We start from the raw sequence: 24,477 nt of genomic DNA on the forward strand, positions 1-24,477 counted from the left end.
GTTACTTTGATTGACAGCTGGGACTTGCCTTCACACACCACACTGCCCGCCCAGCGCGCCTCCGGAATGGCAGCTCCTTGCTACGCCCTGATTGCCCAGAATTCGCGTAGCTCAACCAGGTCAACAGACTCGGGGCAGTTTACAGAGCGGCTATTGGTCAGCTGTATGAACGACATCACTGTCCCCACGTGGAGCTGCGGCTCTGATTGGTCCAGAGCCGTTTTGTGGGCCGGCTTACAGTTTCGGTTAGCTGAGGAGCGTGAAACCGCGTGAGAAAGTTGCCATTGAGGTAAAGCTGAGCTAGACGGAGGACTACTGCCGCCGCTTCAGGGAGCTGTTTTTTATTAAAACTAACAACGTAGTTTGTGTTTTTTGCGTGTAATCTATTTTGGACGCATTCAAACTCTGCGGGGAAGTAAATATTTCTGTTTTTGTTGACCGTTCAGCCAACGAGCGACCGCGGCGAGTCAAGTGGGAACTCTTCACTGCAATTAACTTGTGTGGATTTGTTTCCGTCGCTCGGACTGAGAGCCCACAGTCTGTTGAGGGTCCACTGGCTCCACTTTCTACTTGTTTGTCTGCAACGTGACTCGGCATACATCTCGGATCGGACGCATAACAAACGCCGGAGCGGTTCAGGTGGCTCCTGCCTTTCATTTCTCACCTGGTCCGTCCCCTCCTCCCCCCTCTAGCTGCCTCCGGCTAATGAGCGGTTTCCCGTGTTTTTCCGATTGATTTACGGCCGCGCCGCCGGTGAAGCGGAGGAGAGACAACGACCGAAGAGAGACAGCGAGGAGCATTAAACGGCCCGTGAACTCGGGACGGAGCGGCGTCGCGGTCGATTTTATTTCAAATTAACGACAGTCTGTCCTTACAATAGCGGCCGATGGGTTCGTGCACGTGATCTGGAGCACCCTACGCCCCCACTGTGCCCTAATCTGATCCCTTGAAGCGGGGATTCAAAGAAGGAAGCGGTTGCATCCTCCCGGAGACAACAATGTTTCCCCAGGGGCGACACCCGGTAAGGCTCTTCTCTTCCTGCTCTAACAGTTGTTCCCCTCGCTGTGTTTGGGTGTTCACAGCCAGGGAGATGTCGTTGCCTCTTTGTTTGACCTGCGCCTCTCGTTGCCTTACTTTTAACCGCCTTCAGACTAAAGCACGTGTTTAAATTGTTAATTGGGCTCTGCATCTGCCCTGAGAAGCAGGACGTGATTGATAATGTTTGTTTAATAACGGCTAATAATTAAAAGTTGTTGACGTTATGAGAGCCTGGAGCGGATCATATGCAAATTGTAGGCCACATAATGAGGCACTATGATGTTAATACTCCTGTGTGTGTGTCAGACGCCCCACCAGGCTCCAGGCCAGCCCTTCAAGTTCACCATCCCAGAGTCACTGGACCGCATCAAGGAGGAGTTCCAGTTTCTTCAGGCACAGTACCACAGGTGGATAACACACACACACACACATTCACTCTGTCTTTGTGGGCACGATGGCCAATTTCTTTCATTGTCATCCACCCTATAACACTAAACCTCACCCTAACCACAGTCATCCCCCTTACCGTAACGAACAAAACCCCAGCTCTGGCCTCGTACTAACCCATAAACCTGGATTACACAAAAGTGCGCACACACATGCAGCAGACCCAGGCATCAGTGTTAGCGCTCACACTGCGGTAGGTCTGATTCTTGGTGATGGTTAAGAACCGGAGGGTGGTGTGTGTGGGCTCAGGGTTTCATAAATCACTCCTTATTTTCCCCTCTGTCTGTGTGCGTGTGTGTGTTAAGAATAGACTGACTATGTGTGCAGTTTTTCTTTACTTGTACTTTTACTTATTTGTTTAGTTAGGGAGGTTTGGCTGCAACAGGTGAATGCTACTGACCTACACATCCTGATTCACACATACAAAGAGCAGAGTTATAACATCTTGCAGCCAAAGGAGACTGGCTATCACAACTCAACAGGAAGAACCAGCTGCTCCATTTCACTCGCTGCACTGTGCCCGTCACTGTTTAGGTTTATCTTTGCTTTTGTGAGTGCTTTAATCAGCGAGCGAAGGAAAAGAGGGGTGAGATGACACAATGTAAATTGTCTACAAAGTTGTATGCTTTACCATTGTTAACATAAATGCTATATTGTAGGACAATAGCTAGAAGATCAACATCATCACTGTTTGTTCTTAGTTTAAATGTTTCAGACAAAAGAGACAGTCACACATTTATGTGCTTATAATCATGAATCGGCAATAAAAACTAGTTTGTACTGTAACATTCTGTTTCTCTTGAAGTAAATCTTGTATTGTTGTGTTTTTCAGCCTCAAGATGGAGTGTGAGAAGCTGGCCAGTGAAAAGACAGAGATGCAGAGGCACTATGTCATGGTGAGGTCCACGTGACACTCAATTCATTTTGCATTCACACATGACATCATGACATGACAGACATTTACCCTGCTGATGTGTGCTTGAGAAGAATACTGTGTCCCCATCAGCTCCATGTGTTCTGGAGCTGAACTTTCATCTTTACTGTATATTACTGTATTACTATCTGAACGAAGGGAAGAGGCATGATACGTTTCAATGCACAGCGAAAGCTACTTTAGGCCGAGAGTTTCCACTCAGGCGCGCTAATGAACATGATCCGAGTGTCCGATTAGACTGCTACAATTTTTGCAGATTTGTTGATTTGATTTTTTATTTTGATTAAACTGAGCTACAGTGTTTAAGCAAATTCAACATTTCACTAGGTTTAATGATTTAATTCAAAACAAAGTGAGGCGAAATCAAGCTTAGGGTTTTTAAAGCCTTTAGTCTGACACCGAAACAAACACAAAGTACGAACATATGTATCTACTTCGCCTCTCTGGTGACAATCCTGGACAGGTAAAAAGCTTTTAATTTGGATGTTGGATCTATTAAAATCAGTTTGGTTGCTCTGTGAGAATGACCTGGTGCGACACAAGAACTGCACGCCTGGTTATTACAATAACACACATGTAACGTCATGCACATTCTCTAAGTTGCTTTAAGTTTCTGAATTCATTTTACTAATATGACCCTCTGTCCTCCTCAGTACTATGAGATGTCTTATGGCCTCAACATTGAAATGCACAAACAGGTATGGTTATGCTTATCTGTCTGCCTCTTGTCTACACTCTGTATGTTCCTGTTTGTCTCTCCTCCTCTCTCTCTCTTACGCTCCCTCTCTCTCATGGCAGGGTTTTGATGTATTTGGTTTGTGTGCCTGTTGACGTGTCCTTGTGCGTGCACAAATGCATTTGTGTGTGTGCTATACAGTATGTGTGTGTCTGTGTGTGTTTATTCGTGATCGATGGGGCTCTGTCTCCATTTCCCCAGTTAGGGCCGGCCGGCTGAGCCCAGAGGCAGGATGAATGGCTCTGTAGATTGATTGGTGCTGTCTAGGGGAGCGGCCTGCTTTATTACATTAGAGGGGCTGGGCTGAGGAGGGCAGAGGAATCGATCATGGTGGGCCGGCAAAGGAGAGACAGTGGAGCCCCCCCCCCCCCCCCCCACACACACACACTTTTAGAAGCAGGGAGGCAAAAACACACCAACACACACTTTAGTAGGGCAGACGCACAAAATACCGAAAGGACACTTGCCTGTTGTAATGTAAGGCAAGGGCATTTGTGTAAAGCCATAAATAATGTATGCAAACATTTGAGGATGGGGTGCGATTGAACACATACAGTAATGTACACACAAACAGAGAAAGTCAAACAAAATGTTTATGCGTGAGTACATATATGCATTGCGAGGCAAACGTCTCATGGTTAAGTAGACTCATGGATGAGGTGAGAAAACTCTTTTCCCCTCAGGACTGGTGCAGGGCTCAGAGTGTTTACCAGTAATTACCTCAACTATCGACCAGTCAGACCAAAGGAAATTGGAGGTGGATTGGCCTGGTTGCTTCACGGTGGAGCGGGGATGCTTCTCTGACTTTCTCACACTCCCTGCGATTAGTTTTGTTCCTCCAGTGCTCCTTCTCCTCCAGTGTTATTCTCCCATATTTATAACCCAAGTTGTCCCCCTTCCTTTCTGCCTTCCTCACTGGATCTCTTCTTCCTTGTGCTACACCCCGATCCCCGTTTTCTTTTTTTTCTTGGCTCCTTTTTTTTTGTTTTATGTCCGTGTGACGCTACCGTTCTTTCATTGTGAGGGAGATGCATCTCCTATTGTCCACGCACACATAAACACACACACACTAAAGCTCCAGGGGAGGTCATTAGCTTGGGGCTGCAGTTGTCGGAGCAACAGGCTTCTGTGGGCGGGGGAGTACAGGGGATACACAACAACCCACCTCTGTCTGTGTGTGTGTGTGTGTGTGTGTGTGTGTCAGCAATGTGCCAATTATATGTGTAATGGGAAGCCTGTTCTCTGTTAGCACATGGTGTGTGTATACTTGCATCTTCTCTCTGTATCCTCAACTGAACCCCTCTCAATTATATGATTATCATAGTGAGGATGGCGCACCATAGCAATTTCCAAACAATGTTGTTATTCAGGAGCTGATGTGTTGTGTCAGTACACGAGCTGTGAGTTTTTGTTACCGTTTTATTATTCTTCCTCCAAATGTTCTTGAGTCATTTTTTGTAATGATGCCTCACGTGGGGATTGCTGCTCTGGGTATTTGAGACGTTTTGTTTAATCCTAGTTAGTTGTGTGTTATCTAAGTTAGATTAGCTGAGCTGACCTGATAGTAGTTGGTCAGACGACCTAATCACCGAGCTATTATACAAGGCTAATTATAGGCTTACAATTTAGGATTCTGAGACTGGATGGGCAGATATAGTCTGCCTGAAATAGCTTTTAAGTTAGAGCTGTATAGGCATGGAATAAGTTGGATATTACTGTGCGGAAGTCAGCAACTCGTGAGCTGGCCAGGGTGCAGGTTTCTACTGGGTCTGAACGTATGTCGTTATGGTCACTCATTCTAATTGATTGTAGAGAGGCTTCAGTAACGGGTGCAAAGATCAGACCGGCCTTCACCTACAGACGGTTGTGTGGCTTGATATACAAAATGTAGCTCTCAATGAGCACTATAAAAGAGAGGTGCAATTGTCCATAGATAGCTCTTCACATTGTGCAGATAGTGTAGACCCCAATGTACCCGGCTGTGTTTAAGCTTTTCACACGATCAAACCCTTATTGGACGCGTTGTATTTCATGGCATGTAAACTCATGACACGTGGAGCTGCATGCGCTCTGAAGGCTGATCATTCCTTTTGATTCCATATTCTCTTTGATTCTGGATAAAGAGTGAATTATGTCCAGTGTTTACTGTTCACAGGCTGATGTACATTTACATACCTATGTTTGTTTCGTCTATCTTAACTTACTTTGACTCGATTCCTCTGGATAGTGTCAGTTGCAATAATTATTTTGTTTTTTTTGTTTCAGTTTTACGCCGAAGTTATATTGAGGGTGAAGCGTTGACTTGTTTAGTTCAAGACTCAGTCTGAATAGGTTAGTACTTTATAAAGCTCGTCCAAGTACATCATTGGCTGAACTTTGGTGTGTGTGTGTGTGTCCCCACAATGTCAGCTATCCAGCTTTTCTGTAAGATTTCTGTAAAATACATAGTGCGAGCAGCATGGCTTTGTCTGTTGATCCCTCACTTTGGTCCAGCAAAGATTTGAAAGTTTTGAGTGAAATATCTCAACAACTATTGGGTGGATTGCCATGAAATTTGGGACAGACATTAATGTCTCCCTCAAGATGAGTTGTAATAACTTTAATCCCATGACTTTTGACCTAGCTTCATTATCAGGTCAACATTTTAATTTGTCCAATACTTTGGACCAAATACCCACATTCCCATCATGCTCAGTGACCAGTAATTGATGTGTAGTACTTGGCAAGTTACTTGCCTTAGTAACCAGTTATTTCTACACCAGGTGATGTAATTGTTGGGACAGTTAAGCCCCCACAGATGTTTGTTTAACAATGTGGGATATCAAATGTCTTTGAAGATTGATGACTGTTTTCCCTGAGTTTTGAAATGTTTTCATAAGTGTATCATGTTTTGAGTCACGGATCAGATCAGGAAAATCAAGAGCAAATATAACTTTCCCGTTTTTTGCAGCCGTTACGGATTGCTGATCATCGATGAGTCACATCATCTGATAAAGATCCTATTTGTTGTTTAGTTTTGTTATAGCAGCTGGTAAACAAGACTCCAAAAAATCATTTCAACCGCTCTGAAGTCAGTGAAAACTTGTCAAAAATTCTAATGTTATTCTTATCATTTGTTTTAGTCTTCTGTGTAGTTGCATAAAACATATTCAAATGTCAAGGACATTCATTATTCTATTTTTATTGTTCAAAAAAGATTTTGGCATTAGTAGTTTTTAATGATTTATTATTCATTATCTAATTATAAATGATATGCTGCCCAGAACTAATGTTAAACTGGTCATGATTCCCGCTCCAGCATCTATCTATGTTTGCTGTGAAAGCCTCCTCCAAACAACTGCATTCATTCAAGTTTCACTTGTACACGTCATGATAACGTTATAACTTACCTTCGCCTAATACTGACTTTTACTAAATAGAGCCTGAATGTATCATAATGTAACTGAAGCTCTGTACGTTAGCTGTTAGCTCCAGTGCTGCCAAATCGTACAGACTGCGGATCAACCACAGTCTGTTGCGCGCTACTTTTAACACGTTCTAATAAAAATTATCCAATGTCTCATAAGTTTTCACATAACAACACCACCACAAAGCTGTTGGAAGCTTTCTCATCTCGCGTGTGTGTCAGTGTATCTTCTCATGCGGGTACGTGTGCGTGTCCGATGGGCCGTTACTACGTTTCATGGCTCCTCTCAGTCCCTCTTCACCTTGGCCCCCTTCGTATCAATTTGATTGGATGATATATGTAATACGAGTCCCCTTATCTGATTTGATGCCACTGTGGGGGTATCTGGTTTCAGCCAATTGTTGCCACCTCCGGGGGTTTGGGGGGGGGGGGGGGGGCTGGCGGATGTGTTGGCATGGATACTGGGGGGAGAGCAAATGAAGTTAGTCGCTGATGAGATTATGTTGAAGTGCTGATGGGAAGAGGAACAAGAGCACAGAGGATAGAGGGGGAGCAAAAGAAATGCGACGGGCCAGAGAGAAACTTGAGCTCACATTGATGATTAGAAAGGAAAATCTGTGTGTGTGTTGCTGAAAATGGCATACGCGACTAGATTTGTGTGTAGAGGTCAGGGAAGCGATGGGTGTCGTTATTCTATCATAAACGTGTGTGTTGGCTTGCTGTGTTTTCCAGTGTGTGCTTGTATTACTCTATTGGTGTTACTGAACAGCTGTCTTTTCCAAATGAATGTAATTATGTTATTAACAATTATGTCTCTTTTGGTCTCTGTGTGTCTCTTCCTCCATCAGACTGAGATTGCCAAGAGACTAAACACCATCTGTGCACAAGTCATTCCCTTCCTCTCACAGGAGGTAAGTGTGTGTGTGTGACTTTGAGCAAAACACTCAAGTGTCTCTGCCAGCTTTAAGGATAAATCAACCTGTTACTCTCGGTCTTCAGCAACGTTGTGTTTTGTTTTTGCAGCATCAACAGCAAGTGGTCCAAGCGGTGGAGCGAGCCAAACAGGTGACCATGGCAGAGCTAAACACAGTCATCGGAGTGCGTGGGCTGCCAGGCCTCCCACCTACAGTGTGTATTCCTTTTACTTCCTCTTGATTTAAATCAACTGTCTCAACATGTCTTTGTGTGCTCTTTATCTTTTCAACGATTTGATTCTGGAAAACCTTTCCGATTTTGATCTGTGAATAGTGTAATTCCTGTTATTTCATAATTAATTTGCATACTAATAATTACATTACAGAAACAAAACTCAACACTTAACATGTAGGCAGATGGATGACTTTTAAAGGAAATGTGATTGTTTAATACCGTAGTCACTAAAGTAATCCCACGGTCACATGCACATATGTAGGACATGTGAAGGAAAATTATATAAACAAAAAAAGGAGATAAAATTAAACCTACGGATTCAGATATAGTTTCTCTTTTTTATGCACTATGACTGTGGAAGTAAAACAGATCGATAGATATCACTGATCTTGTTCAACTGTGAACAAGTAGAGAATGACTGATGTGTCGGGGGGGGGGGAAGTGTGATGAGAGGTGTTTGTTGAAAAGATATCGTCAGCATATGATGAGTGATGGGGCATGACCAGCTATTCAGGCTTGAGCAGTGAAGGGATTGGCACGGTGAGTGTGAAAAGAAGTTACAAAGACCAACTTTTTGCTCGCAGTTGGGCTGTAGGTTGAAAGAGAGACAGAGTAGATGTGTTGATGGTGGGGAGTGTTTGGGTGGGATGGGAGGTAGCTGAGAATACTCTGCTTTGTAGGAGCCGGGGGGGCTTGACTGGCGGGAGGTGAGGCCATGGGGGTTGAGTTGAGGGGGAATGTGGGAAGAGGCGGGGTCCTTATAGCAAAACTATGAGCAGTGGATTTAAAGAGTTAGATGTGAGGCGGGCTTGTTAGTTGGCGTGGACTGATGGGGGTCTGTCTGTGATGGGGGAGAGGTGGATTTGGCAGTTGCTGTTTGAGTCTTAATTGCAGGATTTCAGTGTTTGTAAAAGGGGGGTCACAGCATTGCCCTTACACTCCCCCTCCTCACCCGCTCCTCCCCTCTCCCACGCCAGCCTGTCATTCACCTCGTTTGTGAGTTAAATGAGTGTAATGAAGCATGTTGCCCCTAACTCTACACACACACACACACACACACACACACACACACACACACACCAGCTCACACTAACATCCCATGACAAACCCGGGCTCCCCTTGCCTCCACCAATACTTCCCACCCCATTTACTCCCATCAGGGGTCCTGTTTGTGTATCCGTGTGTGTGTTTTTGCATCTGTTTGTGTGTGCGTCTGGGTGTAGCAGAGCGTGCATTACTGTTATCCCCAGAAAACAACAGACGGGGGTAAGATGGTTGAGCGAGGGTGTATGTGGTGGCCTTGTTTATCTAGATTCTGTGTCTGCATGTTAGTGTGGTCAAGTGTGACATGTGGGTGTGTTTATGTTTAATTGTTTGGCATGCGAGCCAACTCTGGAAAGTGTGTGTGTGTGGAGGCAGGCATGGTTGAGGCTAAAAGACTGTTTCGTTGTTTTGCTTTCATTCGTCGGGGCAGGACGCAGAGAGTGATGGATGGATAGAGTGGAAAAGAGGAGGCGGGGGCTCAGCAGAGGGGGAGTGGGTTAGTCAATTAGGTGAGATAAAAGTCGGTTTGACCTTCAGCACTCCTTGCTCCCCTACCGAGTCGCCTCCTGTGCCCCCCCTTCTCCTGTCCTCTCCCCCCTTCCTCCACCCCTCCCCGTGGCGAATCAGTGAGCTTGGATTCCCGCAGCTACTGTCTGAGGAGACAATAATGATGTTTTGGAACACAAAGGCATTTCACGCTCAGACGAGCGCCTGATTTGGTGTGAAAGAGAGAGCAGGGCTGCCAGCCAAATTCTCTCTCTGACCCTCTTCTCTCCTTCTCTCCTCCCCTCTCTCCTCAGCCGCCTCCCCCCCTCACAAGACCTGACAGTGCAGGCAGCAGCTGTGGCTCCAGGCTCTCTCTCCTGCCCCTCCACTTCTCCGTCATTCCCTCTTTTTCCTCCCCGTCTCCCTCCCCCTTGCTTCTCCCACCACATCCTCGGGCTCTGGGCTGTGATCCCAGCTGTCAGTATTGTTCAGTGTTTGACCCCAGAGGGAGGAGGGTGTGTGTGTGTGTGTGTGTGTGTGTGTGTGTGTGTGTGTGTGTGTGTGTAGGGGGAGAGGATGTGTTCACCGCCTTGTAGACGGCAGCAGCTCGTTGAAGCGGTGTAAACCCAGACACTGAAGAAACTGTCCAATCTGTTGAAGGATTCAATAGGGCCAGAAATCGCTATTGATTAGGTTACAGAGTGCCATTGATTTTTACGTATTGATGGCTCAGTTTTGTTCACTGAGACGTTTGTGGTGTCGGGCATCAATGTTTTGCACTTTGGCTCTGACCAGTGAGTTCAACATCTCATCTTTTTAGTCCTTACTAAAAAATGCAGTGCTTTTTCTTTTTGTGACAAATGTTGTTGGTTTGGGATGTATTGCCAGCTTTAAGCTTACAACACCTTAAGAAGGCTCAACTGTGTGTTGTAGCATCCCGTAAGCGTTTCTCTCCACTCACCACCACTTTCTTTCTTGTCCTTCCTCCCTGTCTCGAAGCAGCAGCACATGTCCCATAACCACAGTGGTGCCCCCGTGCCCCTCACCCCTCACCCTGCCGGCCTCCATCCCTCTCAGCTGGGTGGTTCAGCGGGTCTCCTGGCTCTAACAGGAGGACTTGGTGCTCTTCCTCCCCACATGTTGGGAAAAGATGGTGGGGATAAAAAGCCCCACATGTCCGGTCCAGACTCTCACGCATCCGGACCTGAGCACCTGAGAGGTGAAAGAACGCACAACAGAAACACCGCTTGAAAAAGAAAAATGGCCGACCTGGAGGAATTCACTTTAAAGCCAACATCCATATCATTCAAATTGCAGTTTTAAACAATATTTTTCAAAGATACTGATCTTTATTTTAACTATTTTCATCATTATTCTAAATTCGAGTCCGTTTTTCTGTGTGAATTTAAAGGTCGACTTCACATTTCTAACTCATTCTACTTCCTTTCTTATTTTCGTAATTTTCTGCTCTGTTGAACATCCAACCCCATGACCTGGACCACATGTACGCATTTCCAATGGAAATAGAACGAGAGCCCGGCACAGTAAGTACTTCCTCTTTCTGCAGCAATGTCGACTTTGTTTATTTCTTGACTCTCTCAAAGTGATAGTTTTGTTTTGGGGGATTTGATTTTGTTCTTGGATGCAGTTTGCATTCAGTTTGACTTTGACAGCTCAATAGTTAGATTAGTCTGTTTTAGCTCCGTGTGTTGTGATCGTAAAGCTCTTATCAAACTGATGGTAAAACAAATTTAAACTGCCCCAAGTAAACTACATTTAGTTTACATATAGCAACGCCAAGTAATGATCTAATGTCTATGTAAGAAAAACATACTGTCCCTTTAATCCCTGCTGTGACATACACATGGTCATCTAGGTCCAGCCATTCAAATATCTCACATGTAAAAGTATTTTATTTTATTTTAAAACGCAGTCAATTTCAGAGTCACAGCACATATATCAACATGAAAAATAAGACTTGTAATTTAAGATTATATCCCAGGTACACTGCACCTGTTGCTCTTTTTGTCATTTTAATGGGATTACTGTTATTGCGGCTGCACTGACCCAATCTTCCCTCAGGGATCAATAAAATTCATCTTAACATGTCATTATGCACCTCTGTTTTACACCCAAATAGCTTTGAGCCTCAAGTTGTATATTTTTGACTGTTAGTTTAAAAGTGTGTGTGTGTGTGTTTGGGGATCTCTCGGGTAGAGCTTTAGCTTGCCTGTTTTTTTTAGTTCTGCCCTAGATCTGCTCTGAACTGTTAGGTTTCTTTTCTTCTCCAAATGATCTTTTTAGCATGGTCACACACACCCACACCCTCCAGCCTAGCCTGCATTGTTGTGCCTATTTAACACCTCACTGAGCAGATTACCCCCTTCTCCCCCCCCCCCCCCTCCCACCGCCCCTGATCCTGCGCTTAAAGACTCTCATTGTGTTTAATATCACCACCACTGAGAAGGGAGGACTTGGGAAGGGGGTGGGGCAGCAGTCATGAGAGAGAGAGAGAGAGAGAGAGAGAGAGAGAGGGGTGGGGGCAGCAGTTGAGAGAGAGAGAGAGAGAGAGAGCGCTTATGTTTTGCGGGTCAGTGCTCCTGTGCTCTGCTCACTAAAACCTTTCAATAAAGGGGGGAGGGAGGAAGAGGGGAGGGCGTGAAGGAAGGGGCCTTTGGCAGAATACAGATTTTCACCCCCCTCTCTTTCCCTCCCCCGTCCCTTGTCACCCTTTCTTCTCCTCCACACCCTCCCTCCATCCTCTCTGTCCTCTAATCTCATCTCCTCCCTTTCCCCTTTTTTCTCACCCTCCTCCTCTCTTAGCAATTCCTCCTTCATTTATCCTTTCCCCGGTCAAAGCCCAAGCGCTCGCTCGCTAGATGTGTGCACGCGCATGCGTGTTTGTGTATGTTGGATGCACATTTCATTGACAGGTTGAGACTATAATGGACTCAACATGAAGCTCTAATCCATTAACAATAGGATCCGTTGGTCAGGAGGCCAGAGGGGGGCAGCTTTGTGGGTTTGGGACACGGAGGGATGCAAGAGTGTTATGCAAGTGATACACACGCACGCATACATGCAGCTTGTCACACGCCAGAAGAGGGAGCACTGATAGATTTTGAGAGCCACTTAATGTAATCATCAGCGTTTGTGTGTGGCTGTGACTGGCTTTGGTCAAGTGAGGAAAGAGGTTGCTGTTAAAGTGTTCGTGCTGCTTAATTCATGCTTCTGTGAACTATTAACCTGTTTGCAAGTAAGAGTCTGTTTCTCTAACCTGCTCTGCACATGGCTGAATAGCTGCTGTAATTAGTGGTAGATGGCTCAGATGGTTTAGTGAGCTCAAGCAGAATGCACACAGCTTAGCACCAACTAAACCCTAAATGGCAAAATTGTCTCACCTTTGCAAATCCTTTATTTATAATTTTCTTCTTTATCCTCCAAACTCTCCTGACTGCTTTTTTAATCTCTGCTTTTCTTCTACTTGCTTTCATCTACAGAGTAACTCATTGCTGACAGAAAGTCTCAGGAATTCAGATAAGCGACGCAACGGACCGGAGTTTTCAAACGACACCAAGAAACGCAAAGTTGACGACAAGGACTCCAGCCACTATGTAAGAAATGGTTCTGCTGACTATGCGCGTTTGTTTGTGCAAACGTTAAAGTGAGAGCGATTCATTTATAAATCGTACGTGTTCATTTGCACATGCAGTTTTTAGTGTTTGATGTCACACATCAAATGTTAAGAGGGATGCATGTTGCAGTTTGGTATTTACTCTATTTGAATATTCACTTGCAAGTTCTTTCTGACAGCCTGTTTCAGTGAATCAAAGAAAAGGATCTTCTGTTTAAGAAAAGTACCAGCGGGAAGTGTATAATATGTAATTGTGTTCTAATTGATTGCAGGACAGCGACGGGGACAAAAGTGATGATAATTTAGTGGTGGATGTTTCGAATGAGGTCAGGATTTCTTTTTCATTGTTTGTTAATAGTTGTCGTCTGTGGGTTATGATTCCTCTTTGAATGAACCGCACACGATATTCACAGTTGTCCATGGGACTCAAATCCTTAATTCAGGAAAGATGCCAACATCACCTTTTGTGCAGTGTTTTGTTTTCAGCTGGTTAACTGAATCCGTGTCCTTTCACCAGGATCCCTCCTCCCCCCGTGGCACGCCTCTCCCCTCCCCGAGAGAAAATGGCCTGGATAAAGCACGTCTTCTCAAGAAAGACCCCTGTAGTCCGGCCTCTACTGCATCATCAGCCAGCTCCTCCTCCCTCAAGTCCAAAGAGATGGCAATGGTAGGGATGGACCGGATGCAAATGTTCTGGTTCTTTCAGAATATAGTTGAGGGTTGATAGTTGAATACATGTGTCAGTAGTTCCATTTCTTAAATCTCTCTCTTGCTCTCGCTCTGTGGCAGCGAGACAAGGCAGGAACACCTGGACTAAAGTCGAGCACACCCACACCTAGAGGGGACTCCACCCCTGGTCCAAGCTCCACTCCTGGAATCCGGCCCAGTCTATCAAAACCCCCATCCATGGAGATACCACATCCACCCAGTAAGTCCAGTACAAACTTCTGTAAATGTATTAGATGATGGGTTGTTTCATTTTGCCACAGGGCAAATAAATTGTGTTTTCTAAGTTGCCTGCAGAAATATTGAACGTAAGTTAACGGGCGTTGGATAAAAGGTGTAGGACTTTTTGACTGTTGACTCTTTCCTCCCCTCTCCTCCTCAGCGGCAGGTTTGCGGACCCCCCTGGCTGTACCCGGCCCATACCCGGGTGCATTTGGTATGTTGCCCCATGCAGCCGGGATGAACGGGGAGCTGGCGAGTGCAGCCGGAGCTGCGGCCTACGCTGCTGGATTGCACAACATGTCTCCTCAAATGAGTGTCGCTGCTGCGGCTGCTGTGGCTGCGTACGGCCGCTCACCTATGGTGAGTGGAAACGCACGACTGTGTTTTGGTAAAATAATGAAATACCAACGCATGAAAAACGAACCCTCTGCAAAGTATCAAATCAACATAGGCAGATGGCAAAATCTATATTTCAAATTGTTGATGTGCATCAAACATTGTAACCAGTCTTTGTCGTTTTCATATTTAGTGTTACAATATTTATTCACAGTGGATGTAATTAGGATTTTTTTTTGACGATGATCAACAGAAATATCAAAGTTAAATCAAATTAGGTGTAATTATGAAACACAAAATGATTCAATACATGAATATTTAGTAGAGCCTCCGGGTATCAGGTTGGCACATTGGGACACTGTTCTCTGTAAAGCTTCTCGTGCTCTGTGACGCTGCATGATGAATGTGAGTGAACAGAACAGAGTGAATTTTCAAGTAGTGCTGCTGCTGCTTTCATAAGTGTTTTTAACAGCGGCCTCCTATTTGCTGTACAGGTTTTTTTTTATTTTTTATCAAGTTTAGTATTTACAGCTTTACTACAGCATCTTCTTTTCATGATTGCGCCGTAGTTACTCAGTGTGTTGGAGATGTTCTTGTATCCTACCACCCCTGATTCATACGGTCCAGTAACCGTACAGCAGATCGAATGATCTTTTGCTTTCATAATGTAGCTTTTGCCAGAAAAGTGATGATTGCTTCAGTTCCAACAGTTGCGTATTCCAGACATTTAAATGAAAATCACTCGTCGCCCCTTCAACTTCACCTGTTTTACACACAGGTGATCTTGACCCAACTGTGGCCTTTCTCCTCCTTTTGTTGAAATATCAAAGTTACATCTACTTTAATTTAATGTTCTAAAAGAATAAAAACAATCAGGAAGTTAATGGGCGTGGATACGTTTCTTAAGCACTGTATATTTTATACTGCAACATGTCAATAGTTGCACAGCTGTATCTCTCATCTGTGTGATCGTATTCAGATAGTGGGTATGCTGGTGTGCGTTACGTGCAATCGCCTCATCACTCTTTGCTGTATTTGCATAGTGTGAATTACACTGTTTAAATAGGTTTAGTAGACTCGCAGCTGTGTCTGGGCAACACTTGATATATACTCGGGTTGTGTACTCACCAGCTGCGTGTGTGTGTGTGTGTGTGTGTGTGTTGGATAGTGGGGGAGCACACGTACTGACAGCTCTGCCTCTGTGTGTTTGCTGACTCTTAAACTCGTCATTCAGATTTGGAGGGTGTGTGTGTGCGCTCCAGACTGTCTTGTTTGCTTTGTTCTCATGAGTGTTTGTGTTCTGTTCCACATGTTGGTATTGACCTTTGTGTGTTTGGCCAATGCCCATGGGTGTGTGTTTGCACTGTGCTCATAAAATGCCCGTCTTCTCTTATCAAGGTTGGTTTTGATCCTCATCCTCACATGCGAGTTCCTGGAATGCCCCCCAGTCTGACAGGAATCCCCGGCGGCAAGCCGTAAGTGTGTTTGCGGCTGCTTGTTTGTTTGAGGGCCGACTCATTAATTGCCTAATTTTTTACGTTCTTTCTTTATTCTGTCCTCCCTCTTTCATCTTAGCGGTCATGTTTAACCTCCTCCGCCTTCTTCTTTCCATCATCAGTGCTTATTCTTTTCACGTGGCGGCCGACGGACAGATGCAGCCGGTACCGTTCCCTCCGGATGCTTTGGTGGGCCCAGGGATTCCTCGCCACGCCCGTCAGATCAACACACTGAACCATGGGGAGGTGGTGTGCGCCGTTACCATCAGTAACCCGACCCGACACGTTTACACAGGAGGCAAGGGTTGCGTCAAGGTCTGGGACATTAGTCACCCAGGAAACAAGAGCCCAGTGTCGCAGCTTGACTGTCTGGTGAGTGAGCTTGAAGGCTGGGTTTACAGTACAAGATGTTTTGTTTGAGTGAGAGCGGCGTTTGCTGTTTTTCCTTTTTCGATGCGAGGGTCCAAGGACGGAGGATGTCGTAGACTGTACAGATTGTACAGCCCTGATTTTGGGCTATACAAATACATTCAATTGAATTGTATTAACCGTTTATCAAAACTTGTGTGATATTAGTCACGTAGAAATATTGTATGTATGCAAGAGATTAAACGTATTCATTGTGTCTTCCACATCAGAACCGAGACAACTATATCCGCTCCTGTCGTCTCCTCCCTGATGGTCGGACACTGATTGTGGGAGGTGAGGCGAGCACGCTGTCAATCTGGGATTTGGCCACGCCCACTCCCAGGATTAAGGCAGAGTTAACGTCATCAGCACCGGCATGTTACGCTCTGGCCATTAGCCCGGACTCCAAGGTCTGCTTCTCCTGCTGCAGCGATGGAAACATCGCCGTCTGGGATTTACACAATCAGACACTAGTTAGGTAAGAGAAGAGGCCTTGATGCATGGACACTTTTGATTTTACACCGAGGGGACATGCTTATTGTCTTTCCTCTCCAACCGCCTTTCAACCACAACGTCGACCTTCCTTAGTCTGCAGAATCTCAGCCTTGGCTGATTTATCCCCAAGAGGCAGAATATTTAGCAATAGTACTACAAGAGTGTCTGTTGATGAGAAATATTGTCAGAGCTTCACATTTTGCTAGTGTGTGTGTGACATAAACACACCAACTGCCTGGGCAACCTCTGATGCTTTTGTTTGTGTATGAATGTATGTGTGTATCCTGCAGGCAGTTCCAGGGCCACACAGATGGAGCCAGCTGTATTGACATCTCCAATGATGGCACCAAGCTGTGGACCGGAGGCCTCGATAACACCGTCCGCTCCTGGGATCTGAGAGAGGGACGGCAGCTGCAGCAGCATGACTTTACATCACAGGTACACACTTAGATCAACAAACGGTGTTTGATCGACTTCCCTTTGTATTAAAGGTAGTATCCCCAGTGGAACTAAGTTAGATTTTAGCTGCTGGTCCAACGTAATATTGTCTCGTCTGTCCAGATCTTCTCTCTTGGCTACTGCCCGACAGGAGAGTGGCTCGCTGTTGGAATGGAGAGCAGCAACGTCGAGGTCCTTCACGTCACCAAGCCTGACAAATACCAGCTTCACCTACATGAGAGCTGTGTACTCTCCCTGCAGTTTGCCTACTGTGGTAAGCGACACGGTCGATTGACTGATGTAGTCCTCCTTGCACTTGTTTTGTAGTCTACCTTAAAACCGTCCCCCTTACAATGTTTGATTTAATTGATTGCTAAGTTTTACCTTTTTACGTTCTTTCTCTTCATTAAACATGACAGTATAGAGGCAGGGAATTGTGTTTGTCTATTTTCTTCTGTTCTATAGAATGTTTTTTCACTGTAATCACATCTTGACCGTCGTTGTCTAACGTTCGAGTGTTTCTCTCTGCCCAGGTAAATGGTTTGTGAGCACAGGAAAGGATAACTTACTGAATGCATGGAGAACACCCTATGGAGCCAGCATATTCCAGGTCGGGACAACAGATCACTACATATATGTTATAATATCTTAACATAGACAATAAGCATTTCCACAGCATTGCATCAATGCAATAAATGGCTGTATGCAGTGATATATTGCTTTTAGTGTGGAAACGCATCCTGTCTCATTGGTGGCATCAGCATGTTATGATGGCCACTGTATAATATCGATCATTCAGCAATATAAAATGGAATGGGAGCACCGTACAGTTATATTTTCCAACTTTGAAGTACTGTAGCACACACACAGAAGCAGTGACGTATTATTGTTCTTTATTTGTGACTAACTTTTCCCCCGTTCTGTATCTCTTTCTTCCGCTTCAGTCTAAAGAATCGTCTTCGGTGTTAAGCTGTGACATATCCGTGGACGACAAATACATCGTCACTGGTTCAGGGGACAAGAAGGCCACTGTTTACGAGGTCATCTACTAACACTATGGAATGAAAGCAAACAGCAGATGGCTTTCTAGACATTTTCAAGTGGAGCCAGAAATCGCAAACACGAGTGACCTTGGTGCCACTTGTATCTGCCGAGTTGACACGGAAAGGAGACGAACAGTTTACAAGCACACATCTGTTGCGGTCGTGCGCGTGACTCCATATCAGCTGGGAATTAACTGGAGCAGCTGGATGTTTCATGGAAGAGACAGATTATTTGGATGTTGTCGTCGCTACTGCCGTCTGCTACGGACTGCAAGGGAATCAGTTCCAGGGACCAAACAATGGCTGGCACACGGCATTGTTTTGACTGGGACCAGCTCATCTGGAGAACACTGCACCGAACATTAGATTTTAAAACGCACTTGATTCAGTGTCATGTCCGCGGGGCAGAGACCCTAGAAGGGAACGCTCTACCAGTTTGGTCGACTGTGTAAACCAATGTCAGACGGAAAGAGGAGACTGGGGACGGAACCTGACACAAATCTGGAGCTGTGGAGGAGGACCGTGATTTATTAACATGTTGGTTTGACTGTTGTTGCAGACAGACAATGTTCACTGCCTGTTGATCTCTCCGCTCTGACCTTAGGACCTCAGCTTGCTGTTCTGATGCGCCTACACTGAAAAGTACCTTTCTGTCTTGACAGGAAGTCTTATCCTCAATAAACTGCACTGCAATGGCAGCTGTCCACCGACACACTTCGTACAAAGACAACATGTTGACTTGTCGAGCGTCATGCTGTTGTTGAATTCTCTGAGTTAGTTTGATCGTCACGAGACAAAGTATGTTTTCATAATTCCTACTGGATTCAGATGCCAACAGGAAGTATTCATGTACTTTAGGAGAAAAATTTGCCCAAAAGAGAACTTACTGTAAATGTTGCTACAGAGAGCTTAACTCCCAGCAGTTTCTTTTTTGGTCTCCATTTCTTATGATCCTGCTTGAAAGAACAATTATTGGAATCCTGAAGTGGAAAAAAAACTTTCAGAGATTGTAACAATCCTCAATTCTATTGATATAATACTTTAAGTCAACTTTTTATCCCTCCCCCTCTATTGAGCCACAGTGTGTGTGTGTGTGACCAGCTGCGTATGTTGACAGAGTCCCGCCTTCACTTGTGCTTTAACTGAATTGACCTGAAGACATTTCAGAGACTCTGTATTGATCATTGGTCGGCTGGATATAGCTTCAGATTCACAAACAGCCGCTTTGATGCGGTCTAGTTGAGGTCGAGACATCGCCCTGCTGTTTTAATGCAGTTCATTTGCCGGCATCCTCTTTTACAATCAGTTTATAGGTTGAGGTCAGAATGATCAGAAATAATAGTCTCAAAGTATTTTTTCCCTTCATTTAAGTTAAATAACATTTTCTACCATATTCACGAAACAAACCTCTTAAAAACTGAATATTGTCACTTCTTTCTGCTGATATTGTTGAATGCGGGACATTTGTGAAATTGCCTTGGGAAGTACAACTGTGTCGTGTTTGTCTTTTCACTTTGCAAAGAAGATTCAAGACCGTAAGCAAGATTCAATCATTGGTCAATCGTCCTCCAGAGAACGGTGCAGTTTGTCTTTCAGTTTCAGGAAGGAGTCGGTCAGTTTCAGCCATTCATTTCATGACTTTGTGCTTATTTTTGTCTGTTGAATGTTTGTAAAAATGTAAATATATATTTTTTTCATACAGGACATGCTTTAGAAATAACTGTTTTTGTACGTCTTTTACATGGAAATAAATGTCTAATCAGGAGAAATACTAAATGGTCTTAATGCTAGCTAATCTAAAATGATTGAAATATCTAGACAATAAATGTTTTTTTTTGTAACTGGAGTGGTCTTTGACTTTCTGGGCTGAATGGGATGAAGGCTTTTCTAGGTATTAATGCGAGTGTGACTCCACTTGACACATCAAGCAACTCGACTGAAGGATTTTTGTTCGAGTGTGAGCAGCTTGAAAGGCGCAAGTGAAGCGGTTTGCTGCTACTGTAACATTGTTTTAATGAAATGACTCGGCTAGACTGCTAGTGCTACATGCCCAATATTATTGTATCTGTAATCTACTTTTATCCCAAACTCTCATTTGTTGGTGAAATGATGACGAGATAGAACTCTGATGACTACACAGTCACAGAACAAAGCTTGTTTATTTTCCACAAATTGTCGCCGACTTCCTGAGGATGCCGTGTCTTTTCACGCATCATGCTTTTACATACATGGTTGTTACATACATGACGGAAAAAAAGTTTCACATGCATTAGAATCGGGTAGTCAATATTGTTTCACCTAAATCACAATCTTAGCAACTATTGATATAGCGGGTGACTATATGATATTACTCCAACAAAGTTATTCCCACTCGTGATCTTCATGTCCCTATTGTACACACACAAACATGAAAGAGCTCAGCTGAAGGTATAATCAGAAGATTATATTACAGCAGAAATCAAACTATTTCATCTTTTTAAATTCCACAGACTGAAAAAGGAAACCTAGTTTTTAGGGGTGGGAATCGTCAGAGATCGTGATAATATCGAAGTATCGCGATAATATCGTATCGCGATACTTGGGTCACGACACGATATTATCACGATACTGCGATATTATCACGATACTGCAGTATTATCACGGTCCTTTCACGATATTGCGATATTCTGAGTATTGTGATATCATATATTGTGAATTATTACTTTTTTCAACTTCAAATTATGTCCCCAAAGGAAAACTGTGTCAACATGTTTTATCTGAGTTCTTTGTCTGATGTCTCCATCTTTGTTTCGACCAACTTCCTACCAATCACGCACGCAGAACCGGCACCTCTGCTGACCTCACCAGAAAACAACTCGGCACCATCTAGTGGACTGAAAAAGCAATTGATTTGATTTTTTTTTTCTTCCTTTTTTAATAGTTTATATCATAAAATATCGATATTTGGCGTCCGTGTATCGATATAATATCGGCACGCAAAATATCGCGACACTATGCTGTATCGATTTTTCCCCCCACCCTTACTGGTTTTACATTGACACAGAATGTTGAACCAGACTACTGCTCATTCCTTCAAGTCATGCAGTAAGACTGTTTATCCTGCGGTACCACATGACCTGTCGACATTGTTTCCCTGCTTTTAGCTTCAGCTCCGGCCTTTGTGGTTCTGAATAGCATTAAGTGGGTACGGTGAAGAATGAAGAAGCTGGGTGGCCCACTCAGCCAACTGGGGATGTTTCAGTTTGCAGGAAAGAGAAGTTACTGGTAAGCTTTTGTGGATTCTTTTTAGCGTGTGTGGTATTGATATGGAGATATGGATAGTAGCAGAACAGAGCAGCTGTTCAAATCAACTGTGTTAAATAACCAAGTCCAATCCTCTGCTTAATACTAACACCCACAACAAACAGACCAGCTCTCCCATGATGTAAATCTGATTAATTACTGTGAATATATAATTCTCAGTATATCCCCGGCTCTCGTGCACACACACGCACACACTGTTGTACAGTATGAGGTGATTATGTGGCAATTACAGCCGTCACAGTGATAAAATGAGAGCTGATCCTTGGAGAAACAAAATGGAGAAAATGTCTCTCCAAGTTTCCATAGATTTCTGAGCTGTGAATCACAGCGTTCTCTTTTGATCATCACCGCTGCTGCCTCTCTCCGATACACAGACAGATTATTCCCCCTAAATCTCCCAAATCCCTAATCCTATTTATCTCAATGCCACACAAAACAAGGTGCTCTCTTCCCACTGCTCAGCTTATGTGTACAGTGCGGATGAGAGTATACGACATTGAAGAAGACCAGTTCAGGACAACGTTTAGTGACATTTCAGGCTGTGCTCACTTTGAAATGCTCTGTTTTAGGATTTAAGGCCTTAATTTCACTGCTTCTAGTTATTAAATATTGGGGATCCATACAAAACAAATGATCGTGTGATGAAGTGTGTATTTGTGTATTGTTAGCGGCTTCATTATTTGTATAAGTTGTAGGCAGCCTGAGTGCTATTAAACACTAACGCCTTCACTTAAGTGGAAAACATGAATGCATGTTCAGGTGAATGAGATAAAAGCTTGTTTTGACATTTCATCGCAAAATAACAAATAAAAACACACTCAACGTTAAGGGCCGTTGAATATTACGTTTTTTTCCAATCAGAATGAATTTAGCCGAACAGGCTGTGAACATATATTACACCTTATGAAGTTACAGCTAACATGTTAGCGAACAGTTATCTGTTTACACATTCAGCAGACACAGGACAACATTCATTCCAATAATCAAGCTTTATTAACGCTTAACTGTTTTTGGTCTCCAATAAATCTTGACAGAAATATGTGGCTCTTTAGCTGCTAAATACTCCACTGTGTTCACCAGCGAGTCGCTAACTTTCCTGTGTTTGGTGCTGATCAGGTAGTGTACAGTGGGTTTTATCAGAGCTTTTTTGTTGAAAGCCGCTGCCTGCTGCATCGGATAAGAGCGGTGAGAGTGAACCAAAACAGTAACGTGGGAAACCAAAACTACCTGAAGCTGCTGAAGAACTCTATGAAGCTGAGAGAAACGAGAGAGTCAGATTGATCACTACGAGCAAACCCTTTCACGTTACTCTGTGAATTTGATAGATTGTTCACTCAAACATATTGAATAGTGCATCTAAAGTTGATAAAGGCCCAGTATAAGATGGTGTTATATTGGCCGTAACGTTGCATGTTGGACATGCAATGCAACCCTTTTCTTTCTAATTATTGATCCCTCATCTTATAAATCAATGGATTTTTGCTATTCCCCCCCCCCCCAGCTGAATTCAACCTTGAGATGTGTCGTACTGTTTTTCGTTCAGTTTGAAAGTAAAGCTCAACCATCATTGTAATGCTATTTAAATCTTCCTCACTGAATTCATATTGAACAGTATGAAGACACGCTCCAATGCACCCAGATTAAACTGAATTCACATAAATACGAGCAGGCGGATAATGAGAGTGCAGCTGCTGTCATTGTGAATAAAACCAGTTCTTTAAAAGCATTACATCCTGTTATGCTGTCTTCAAGCCTCCTCTTCCTCTTTTCCATTCTCCTCCTTTCTCTAGTCCTCCCCTCAGTCTCATTTATGTTTCCCTCCTCCCTCTGTTCTCCCAAAGCCTTTGTCCACCCAGATTTTCCTTATTTATTTTCTATTTGTCCCTCTAGGCCCCTCACTCCCTCCTTGCCTCATATTTTAGTTTTGTTTTCCTAAAGTACTTCATAAACCGATTTTCTCTCCCTTCGTCTCATAAAAAAAATACTCCCCTAATTCTCTTCCCCTGAGTTTATTGGCTTTTTTCCTCTTTTCCTCCCATTTTTTGCCAAAACGCCCGCCAGGTAGCCCTCTGTGCTTTGCACTTGTGTGTGTGCTAATGAGCTTAGCGCTGTCTCCCTCCCAAGGTGAGGTGCCATGCTGAGGTGATCGGCACTGCTGGAGCTGCAGGTATCAGTCACAAACACCTGCCTGGTTGAGCACGACCACACACACACGACCACACACACACACGCACGCACACACACACACACACACACACACACACACACACAGGAAGATAATTTCCTCTCTTCTCTCTCACACTACACATAAATGCAGAATAAATCTTTACTTTCTTTCACACAGACAGTATACAAACACACACATATCAAATACAGTATGTTCATATACACACACACACACACACACACACACTCAACTGACTGCTGCATAAGGGCGATAGCACAACTCTGTCCTGTCAACATACAGGATAATCAGCTGCTGGGGATTGTGGGTAAACTGTAATAATCCCTGGCATGGAATATGGAAAGCATCAGGGAGTTATACAATAGGACAGAGATAAAGGTGTGTGCATGTTTGTGTGCATGTATGTATGTATGTGTGTGTGTGAGCGTGAGTGTGAGTGAGGTGTTTCAATCTATGCATCTCCACCTGAAGCTGACACACACGCACATACATCGGTCTACACCAGCAGCTAAACATTAGCCCATCCCCCTTCCAGAGAAGCTGCAGCTGCTGAAATGGTCTCTGCCAGGAAGAGCCACTAAGTCTTAATTAAGAACTACATCCAGAACAAGCCTCATTTAGTCAGAGAAACACCAGGGAATACATCATATTTATCTGTCAAGAGGCAAACTCTTTCCAGAACAGAGCCTCTAACTCACATCTTCATCAGCACAGTGAGTCACAGTGACTCTCCCTGCTGTGTGTGGATGGATGTGGATCCTTTTTCTACCTGTTAACCAAAAGTGATGGCAGTGTGCAGTTTGTCCACTTTTGATCTGTCAAAGAAGATTTATTTTGAGTTCATATTTGAAACATAATGCTTTTTGCACAAATTTCCTGTGTTCCAGCTTCAACCCTTCTGCTCACACTCGGGCTGTTCTGTGTTCGGGCTGTTCTAGTTCTGTGTGCTTG

General features: G+C 44.1%; 1 protein-coding gene across 1 annotated transcript; it reads left to right on the forward strand.

The window, feature by feature from the left end:
• Nucleotides 1-333: 333 nt before the first annotated feature.
• LOC306778723 (transducin-like enhancer protein 1) lies at nt 334-19,824 on the forward strand. Its single transcript, XM_079270372.1, has 20 exons — nt 334-1,021; nt 1,345-1,445; nt 2,318-2,381; nt 3,073-3,117; nt 7,410-7,472; nt 7,585-7,689; nt 10,243-10,459; nt 10,768-10,784; nt 12,741-12,854; nt 13,147-13,200; nt 13,392-13,541; nt 13,664-13,802; nt 13,983-14,182; nt 15,557-15,633; nt 15,777-16,026; nt 16,293-16,540; nt 16,848-16,995; nt 17,119-17,269; nt 17,529-17,605; nt 17,940-19,824. Exons 1-20 carry the CDS (start codon nt 998-1,000, stop codon nt 18,045-18,047), a joined length of 2,352 nt encoding a protein of 783 aa, XP_079126498.1. The 5' UTR covers nt 334-997; the 3' UTR covers nt 18,048-19,824.
• Nucleotides 19,825-24,477: the final 4,653 nt, after the last annotated feature.

This window comes from Melanostigma gelatinosum (assembly GCF_949748355.1).
Source record: "Melanostigma gelatinosum genome assembly, chromosome: 6".
Classification (NCBI taxonomy): Eukaryota; Metazoa; Chordata; class Actinopteri; order Perciformes; family Zoarcidae; genus Melanostigma; species Melanostigma gelatinosum.